Source organism: Plasmodium vivax, chromosome 1, assembly GCF_000002415.2.
Source record: "Plasmodium vivax chromosome 1, whole genome shotgun sequence".
In the NCBI taxonomy this organism is placed as follows: Eukaryota; Apicomplexa; class Aconoidasida; order Haemosporida; family Plasmodiidae; genus Plasmodium; species Plasmodium vivax.
The window spans coordinates 555,803-565,852 of NC_009906.1; the positions used below are offsets into that span (position 1 = coordinate 555,803).

Below are 10,050 nucleotides of genomic sequence, written 5' to 3' on the forward strand. Positions count from 1 at the left end.
AAAGGCGAGAGGCGAAATGGCAAAAGGGTAAAAGGCGAAAACGCGAAAGGCAAAACGCCGAAGCGCAAAATAAATTTTTATATTAGGTATATAATACATGTCACCCTTGTTAGAAATTATAACTCTTCCTTTTCTGGAGAAAAAAAAAGTACGGAATCTAAACGCAAATATTACCGTCCGACCGACCGCGCATTATTTTTTTCTTCTAGCATTATATAACCTATTTTTTTTTTTTTTTTTTTTTTTTTCTGTGTGCATGCTCTGCATGTTTTTTTAAATGTTGGTACGTAGTAGGTAAAAAGTATATAATATATATGCGCTCAGTTTGGTAATGGGTAATACGTTAACATGGCATAACGCGTATTTTAAATGTATAAAAAAATGAACATGTAAAAATATAAAAAAAAACGTAAAATTTTAAAAACGTAAAATTATAAACATACAAATTTGACATATGCGCTCGGTACGCAGAGCAAAGATGGCCAATAAAAAATAATGGCAGATATTTTTTTACGTTCGCAAAAATATTCTTTACGGTATTATATGTTATATCATTATGCAAATTATTGCGGCTATGTTTTTTCTAAATTAAAAACTGCAATTTTTCGCCTTTTCAAGATTGAAAAGTTTTTGCTGCTGCTCAGCCGTGCCTCCTTTCGCGCGTTATAAATTTTAAAAAAAACAGACCATCCGTCTGCATAAAGTTTACTACTACGTATTGTCGCAACGCAAATTTCGGCGAGGCGCCAAGTTGCGAACGTGGCTTTGGAGTTTATTTGCTGGCCGTCTGCGCCTTTCCCGACAGCGCGGAATTGTTGTATGCATATGCCCCAATGGTATAGCAGCGCGGCAATATGGCATACGGCTATGCAGCATTGCCATACCGCTAAGCAGCATTGCCGTACCGCGAAGCAGCATTGCCGTACTGTTATGCAGTATACCCCCACTTCTTTGTAAAAAAAAGCTTTTCCCACGCGCATATCGCTGCTCTCCTGACCCCACTTGGTGAACGCTTTTTTTTGCGTGCGAAATGGTGTTCGTACCCCGACGATGAATGGGAAGGGAGTGAAACGAAATTAATGGAAAGGAAAAAAAAAAAAAGAAAAAAAAAAGAGGCATTTCAACCGACGTACATTTCGCGAACGAAATGAACTTCAACGCGTCAATTCGTCAGCGATCAGTGCAGTCCCGTCCAGTACGTACAGAGCGATGCCGATCGGTCCGCGCTCACCTGTACGTACGCGCCAAGGTCACATTGGGCATACCATATGCATTATAGGAATAGTTGCATGTGCCATTTTCTACATTGGGGGGACAACTACAAATTGCAAAATGCAAATTGAAAATTGCGCAAATCGGGATGAGCGGTCTCTTGGCCCCCCGATTGTAAGAAAAGCGGCGCTCTATAACTTTTGATAACATTAAAAATCGAGGGGAAAAAATTAACCGCGGTGAGTGAAACATAGGGAAGCAAAATACGAACGAACTAACTTCGCCCAGTATAACCTTTCCTCTGCTCACCGAATGTGGCAACACAGCGCGCACCGCTCGCTTCGCACATGTCAAAGATTTAAAGAGGAACTCGATTGTTCACGGGTATAAGATTTTCAGCCGCCTTCGCTCCTTTTGCGCCGTAGTGACGTCCTTCGCGTGACGTTACTCCCGTTTGTTATAAGTTAAAAAATGCTTCACCTACCTTCTACTAAAAAGCATAATCACGGCATACGCCATTCCTCTTTAAATTGTATGAAAAGAAAGAAAAGGGCACCAGGGGGATGTGCCGTACTGGGGAAGAGGACACAAAATCTGTTCTCCCTTTTTTTGCCCACGGACAAGTTTAGTTTTTCCGCACTTTAACCCTTACGTGCTCCCCCCCTACCATTCCGTTTTAACAAATACGAGATAATACTCATTGCGAACGGGCAAGCATGCATAGTACAGTTTTCCTGCGAGCCATCCAAGTCAAGACTTATGGCCTCCCCCCTCCGTTTGCCTGCTCTCGCGCAATAGAAATTGTAATTGCCCAAAAAACGCACATAAATGCGAACACAATTTTGCTTCCCCACGTAGAGGAAATTAAAATGACCGAAAAGAGCCAATTTAACAAAATGTGAAGGAAAAAAAGGGGTAAAGAATGGTAGTAATTACTTAGATAGGGGCGCCATAAAAACACACGTGAAGGAAAGGAAGTTTTCCCACTTTTGTCTTAAGCCATGAGTTCATATAGTAAGACTTAAATGAGAATGCGAAATAAAATTACGCCAAATGGGTGAAATTAAAAAAAAAAAAAAAAAAGTTAAGCAATATTTTTACGAAAATAGCTAGCTGCCATGTTAATATTAATTTTCCAAGTGAAAGGGATGGACAGGAAAAAAAAAAAAAAAAGAAAAAAAAAACGCAATCTTATGTAAATTTCCAACTAGCACGCGGGTGAACTGCATGCAAATGTGCTTCGCTTTTTTTGTATTTTAACTCCCCAAAAAAGGAAAACGCAAACTTGTGATTAAAATGAACCTTTAAAAAGGTGATATAGCGATTGTAATGGTGAAGTGATAATCTTTTTCAAGAATTAATTTTTTTTTTTTTTTTTTGTTACGTGCCATCCTGCTTTTTTCCTTTCGTTCTATTTCCGCCACTCCCCATTTTAAGAGCGTTCGTAACGGATTATGACCTCCCTCCGTAATCATATTAATGATGCCAATTGGTTGGTGGCTATTTTGCAACTCTTCAGCCGCTTCGCTTCGCTTTTATTTTTTTGTGGGGCGCCTGGGAAATGAATTCCAACCGGCCGGCTTTGCCACATGTGTACATTTATGCATTTATAATTTATAATTTATATATTGTACAATTATACATCCATTTACGTATTTCTTCATGTATGCAAGCCGAGTACCCCGAGTTCCGATTTTTGCTAAAACGTTAGCGTGGCGTTACAAACTGAACCAGCTTGCCAAACAAAAAAAAAACAATTTGCTTTCAAATTTTCAGAAAAAAAAAAAAAAGGTTTTACTCGGCCTCGTAACAATTTTGACACGTTTTGCCCTTCGTGGCATTTGATGACTTGGTTGTCGAGTTGTTGAGTGGGATTTTTCGCCGCGCCGAGGTTGACGCCTCTTTTCTCCGCCGTCCCTGCGCAGGCGCAAGTATACGCAGTATGACATATATGCATAGGCGTATACGCTTGGGCATATACGTTCACGCTTATGCGCTCCACGAATCGACGCGCGCTTCGCAACAACTCCACTTGGCATTTAGCCAAGGTGAGCCAATATACATCTCCGCTATACCACGCAAATGTGGTGACTTCCCGCAACCGTCCTACGCATGTACACTCATCATGATCGCGTAAAGAGGGGCTAAAAAAAAAAAAAAAAAAAAAAAAACACATTTACATATAACACAAGAATGGATGAAGATACCCCACCGGAACCATTAAGTATACCAGGGTATCACTACGATAAGAAGAAAAATCGCTATTACCTGATAGATAATGAACTGAAAAAGAAACTGAAGGAGGAAGAATTTGAGAGACAAATAAGCAATGCCAAGAGAAAAAACCGCCAAACCAATGTGGAAGAAAAAGATTTGGTAATAAAAAAATTTCACAGGATACATGGAATAAAAGAAATGAAAAAAAAAAAAAAACACTCCAATGCACATAAGTCAAATGTGAAACATAACGACAATCAGGGTTATATGTCTTTAGACAATGATGCGTGTGCCACATTTAGTAAAGAAAAAAATTTAGAGCTAATTAATAATGAGTTAAATTCTTTAAAAAAATGCATTTCAAAAAATCATAATATTATTAATATTCTGAAGAGCATCCGGAATTTCCATTTTCGGGAAAATTCCATTTTGAGTTTGCCCCCCATTTTTATTAACGTCGCGTCGTACCAGTATATTCACGTGGAAGATTTGTGCGACCTTCACTCGGATAAAGCGTCATCGTTTTGTCATCCGGGGAGGGGAGGCATGACAGTGCGTAGTGTGCACCACCCGAATGTTCAAAATGGCCTGGAAGCTGTGAGTACTGTCCACAGTATCAGCAGCTTCAACAATCAAATTGAGGACGCGAATGGCGAGGGCGACGAGAATGGCACGAGCAACACGAGCAACACGGGCGACACGAGCGATACGAGCGACACGAATGAGGAAAACAAGATGCGCTACGTGCAGGAAGTGTATAACGCACGAACGTCCCCTTTTCAAAACCCAAAAAGAAATGACACCATAGAACTTACCGCCGCCGACATCAGATTCTTCAACGTGTGCCAGAAACTGATAAGTGAAAATATGATAAAAGGCAGGCCATATTTGGACATAAGCAGAAACGAACCTGTTTTTGCGTACCCAAATTTCAGGAAAGACAGTGCTTGTACTAACTCACCAGAAGAGCAAACGAGAAGTTGCTCTAGTCGAAAGAAGAAAAATTACTCGAGCAAGAAAATGCGGCAAATAAAAAATGAAAATCACATGTCCCCCGGGGGTGATGGCACAGGGAGTAGCGCCCTGCTTATTCCAAAGCTATTCGGACGGACACACGAAAAGGTAAATGCTCGTAGCATACAGAATTTTAAATCGAATATAATTATAAATAGATACAGGGCCAATTTTTACTATTTTTATCATATCCCCAGTCGGACTTACGCTAACAGGCGTAGAAACAATAGCGGGAGTCCTTTGCGCATTGGGAGCGGCACCTTTAATGCTAGCAATAGCAACAGCACCAGCAACAATTTCAATTACAGTTATAGCCATGTGCACAGAAATAGGGAGGAATATGACGAAATAAACGCAACAGTTCATGTAGATCATGAAGTGCTCAGCCGGCCGCTCTCTTCTATTCAGAACAGTGTCCTACACAATGGGACATTTCAAGAAAGAAGTGGACGCAGGTTTCATGAATTTATGCCCGTTAGACACTTAGATGTAAATGCGAACGAGACACGGGTTTTAAGAACGTACAAGCCAGCGGAATCGTTTTTTCACCTATTCAGTAATCCGCTTTATGAAGATTTTATTTTTAGTACCACCAAGGAAAATAACTGTTCCTTCAGCCTGGGAGCTATTGATATGAGGAACTTTATTCAGAAAGATAACAAGTCTCCACTGGGAGATATGATTCATGAAAATGTGTACTACAATACGGACACAAAATATTTCTGCACGTATTCTAAGGAGAACACTGAATTGTTATGCGTGTCGCCACAAATATTATCTCATTTTAGCATTTTCAATTCGGAATATATTGCCTACTCGTCTTATCCAAATATGAGGGATGAAAAGAGCTTGCTATGTATGTTTAATATCTGTTCTTTTTTCCAGCGCGATCCAAAAATAGTTACGTACAGTTTTGCGAGCGAAATTAATTATTTTAAGTTGTTTCCATCAAAGCAAGATGGCTTTTATGCACATGATGGTGGAAATACGTGGGACACTGCTAGCCATACCATGAATGAGGAGTATGCCTACCACCCTGATAACAAAATTGATAAAATTTTTATTTGCGGGTCTAACCCCTGCTTCAGTTTTAACGCAATAAAAAATGATGGAGTTCCGTATTGCATATGGGATAGCAAAAAATTGAAGGTTCATGACTTGTTATGCGTGAGCGACGATTTACCATGTTATGTGCACAACGTTTTAAGCGGAAGTCAGCACCCATTTAGCAATTTAATTGGTGATTATGGCTCCCTGAAAAAGGAACGATCCTTCCACGCGAAAAGGGCGAAAGAAAAACGAAAAGACGAAATGGGAAATGATGAAGATGGCCACGAAAATGCGAACCTAAACGAAAGAAGATCATCCGTGGATTATCATTACCAAAATGATGCACACAAGAAATGTTATAATAAAAGGAAACATCCTAGTAAAGATCCAAGTGAGGAAAATGACGACCTGCACGTAAGCAAACATGAAACGGCAAGAAATCGGCATGACCATTTTGCAGACAAATCAAAGCATCACCTTAACCGCTCGAGTAAGAACAACCACGGGCAATACGCATCTGCTGCAAATAACTCAAATGAAAAAATGAGAAACAAACATAGTGGTGCCACCCCCCATAACTACTACGTATCCAATGCGGCCAAGTACAATGATAATAAAAAAAAAGGAATATGTTGTGAAAGTGTGAACAAATCAAACAACAATATTTTTTTGTGCTGCAACACAGAACATGTATATTTGTGTGATTTGCGATGTAATTTTTTAAACACCATTTCGAAACTGAGGCCGAATGAAGGGTACGTAAATAAAATGCACTCATTAAGCAACAGCTTTCAGTATATATTATCAAAAACGAATAATCATATAGGACTGTACGACATGCGGTATGGCCCTTGTAAACATAACGACGAGACGAAAAGCAGCTTGGTAACCTCTTATGATAGATTTATAGATAATGGTAACCTGAAAAAACACCTGAACGATTTTTACGTTATAGACAATGAACAGTTCCTAGTTTCTCTAGACACATACACCAATTCGGTTCATATATATGACATTATGAACACGAAAAATAGAGTCATAAATTTGGATGGGAATTCTGATTATTCGATATACGCGAACATTCACGCGTACAATAATTTGTCAAGGATACCCTACATATATTCTTCACATAAGTACGATGATGCTTATTATCATTACTACAAAAAAAAAAACTGTGAAACGAAGGCAACCGAAATTAAGCATATGACTCATTTTTGTCCAATGAAAACGTACCCACAAAAGGACCTATTTATAGGGTTAAATGTTCAATCCATTTTACCCCTTTTTTACGTTAAACAGAAGTATACCAAGCATAATTTCATCTCCATAAATGAAGGTGGCTTTATTTGTACCATAAATGTGTAAAAACGAGTTGTCATGAGGTGGAACTCGTTTTTGCACATATTATTTGTTTTATTTATTCATAACATTCGAAATAGTGTTATTTTAATTTTTAAAAATCAACCCGTTCTTTTTTTTTTTTTGTTAAGCATTACAAGTATGTGTATTGCCGTACCTGCACAGTATCATGTATATTTTAAAATAGCTTCATTTTGTTTGGCGTATTTTTAATTAATATTTGCAAACCGAAATTTTTATTGCGTGCTTTTTTTATTTTTCTCAATTATTTTTTTTAAATGTAAAAGGCGGCAGTTCATGAAACGGCGGCGATACGCCGCCTCCTGCGGGCATATGTAATTTTTCCTTTTTCTCCCCTTTTTTTTTTCTTTTTTTTTTGTGATGAAATGAAAACTTTTCATTATTAAATGATAAACAAGTAAAACTGGAAAACTTAAAATTATGTGCTTTAATTTGACAAAAGTAAGTTGATCAAATATAATTTCCCACCCTCTACAATCCATTTGAGATACACTTCGCAGTTAATCATTTTACCTAAGTTAGTGCCGAGTTTGTATCAATGGATAATGCAAAAAATGAAAATACTGACGGTTGTTCCAATCCCTTGTCCCCACGCACAAATGATTTAAAATTAGAAGAACGCGATGATAAGTCAAGAGAACATGAGTCCACTGATGACAATCATGAAGGTCTTGTAAACCAAAATGGCATTTACCGAACAGCTGTTTACAATAACAAGAGGATTAAAATTTATCAATACAAAACCTTTCCAAAAAATTATCTACAAAGCGTATACGAATTGCTGGGGAGTGAATTATCTGAACCGTATAACATTTTTTTACTTAAAACGATTTTGAAGAACTATAGCGAAATTGCACTAATGGTATGCAAATCTTTAATGTGTGTTAATGAATATGCATTGCTGCACCATTTCTCTTATTTTTATACGTGAAAAAAGCGACCATTTCTTTATTTTATTTTTATTTTTTTTTCTAACCCTAGTGCTTATGCGATGAAGAGTGTATGGGCACAGTAATAAGCAAAATTACGACCAAATGTAAAAATGATGAACCAACGACATTCGGATATATATGTAAAAGGAAAAAGCAAAAATGCATAAATTTAGCTTGCAGCATTGTTTTTACTAGTTCTACACATGAGTGTGCATCTATCCATGAAAAATTTAATTTGTTCCACTTTTTTCCCTTTCACTGTCCATAAATGTTAACAGGCATGATAGCAGTTCACAAATCTGTCAGAAGCTGTGGTCTAGGTTAGAATTTTCTTTAATGTTGCGTTTCAAGTCAATATTTAAAGCATCCTGCGAAATCATAAACACCAAAATTTCCCGTTTTTAGGCACATACTTATTAAATGAAAGCATAAAATTAATGCAAGATTTGTATGGCATAAATGAGGTACACACACCTCTCCCGTTTGTTGTAAAAAACTAAGCGTTCTGATCAAGCTTCATAATTTTGCACATATATTTATTTTGTTACTATTTTACTTATCCGTTAGGTTCAACTGGAGGCAGAAGCAACGAACAAACCTACATTACGTAATACTTGTTTTTTCATTTAAGTATCTATTTGTGCACATGTCTGTATAGCACCTAGTGCCATACTGCGCATGACATTCTATTTTTTTCATTATAGGTTTCTATGAAAAAAACGGATTCATTAGAGTGAAAAGGAAGCCCTACTATTACTTGAGCGGCGTTGACGCATTCAAATTAAGGAAAAAAATATAAAGTAACGCAATGTACAAAAACACTGTGCAATTAAGCATGATGCAAAAAAGCACAAGACATTCGTGTCCTTTCTTTAAATTTTTCTTTTTTTATTCTAAGAAAAGATGCATTTAATAATTCTAATAACGTTTTACACATTTTGTGTCCTAATTTGCCCTTACATCTTTTAAAGAATACTAACACTTATGTTTGTTATTATTTATTATTTTTTACACGTATGAATTGATTAACATTATTTTAGTTTACCACGAAAGGTCGTAAACAAGAAATACATATGTACTCCCTAATTAAAACTTAGGGCAAAGAGTCCACAAACTTTTTTCTGTGTTTAAAAAAAACAAATCTATAAAATTTAATTTGCTTATTTTGTAAATTACTTACGAGTTCGTCAAAAGAGATTATCGCATGCTTACTTACAGTGTACTTCGAAATATTCATTCGAAACTTCATTATTCCTTATAAAGAAAAAAAAAATTCTGCACATGTTGATGGTAAAAGCAAAAATTTACGAAGGTGTTATTCAAAAAAAAGTTGTCTAAGGTGAAAAAGATCTTTTGGTTCCTTGTTTGCATCTTTATGAGAGCATATTATCCCTTAATACTCTTTTCTAACGAGACGTTTAATATTTCTTACATTTATTTAAATTTTACTGCAACTACAAATCATAGGAAAAAAAAACCCTTCTCTTTGCAATTTTGTAAAAACTGTTTAATGGAGTGCATATAAAATGACAGAAAAGAAAAAATGGTAATATCTTCGCTCCATTACACTTTAATTCCGGTCTTCACTTCAGTATACTCGTAGAATCCAAAAATTTTCTTTAAAATGTTTCTGTGATAATTCAATTGTGTGCAAATAGTGAGGAGAGAAAAATACTTGTTTTAAGAGAGCAAGGAAAAAAACTATTTGTAAAAATATTTGATATACACATAATTTGATAAACGTTTATATTACTCATTTTTGTAAGTTTTTGCCATATTTTATAAAAAGTTTCATGGTCTATAAATATCAGAATAAGTGTTATGATGTGTAATATATGCGTGATAGAATAAAAGAACAATATGGCTATGTAGGATTCATTTTTGAATGGGTAGGTGCATAATAGGGGTTTATATACAAAAGGTTTGTGCAATTTTTTTTAAATAATTTGTGTTTGAATACATTATTTTGACGTTTCACGATTCATTTCAAACGTTTCAAAAAATGAATACCCTTGAATAAAGTGCGTTCTTCTTTAAGTGTTAAATTCATGAATGCTTATTTAAGATTAAAATAGCTATAAAGAAATGATAACCTAGTTTTTGGTAAAAACTATTGTGAATGACTAATAAATCAGGAAATTTTCGTTCCCTATGAGTTGTCTTGTTTAGCTTTATTTAATAAAGGTTGTCTTTTTTGAAAAAGGTAAAAAATATTGAAAACCGGGAAAAGAATTATATTTAGAAT

At 36.1% G+C, this 10,050-nt stretch overlaps 2 protein-coding genes across 2 annotated transcripts; both read left to right on the forward strand.

Moving 5' to 3' along the window:
- Window positions 1-3,405: 3,405 nt before the first annotated feature.
- PVX_088275 (hypothetical protein, conserved) lies at window positions 3,406-6,858 on the forward strand (the record flags this gene model as incomplete). Its single annotated transcript, XM_001613463.1, has 1 exon — window positions 3,406-6,858. One exon carries the CDS (start codon window positions 3,406-3,408, stop codon window positions 6,856-6,858), a length of 3,453 nt encoding a protein of 1,150 aa, XP_001613513.1.
- A 372-nt stretch (window positions 6,859-7,230) lies between these two features.
- Window positions 7,231-8,073, forward strand: PVX_088280 (hypothetical protein, conserved; the record flags this gene model as incomplete). Its single annotated transcript, XM_001613464.1, has 2 exons — window positions 7,231-7,735; window positions 7,855-8,073. Exons 1-2 carry the CDS (start codon window positions 7,412-7,414, stop codon window positions 8,071-8,073), a joined length of 543 nt encoding a protein of 180 aa, XP_001613514.1. The 5' UTR covers window positions 7,231-7,411.
- Window positions 8,074-10,050: the final 1,977 nt, after the last annotated feature.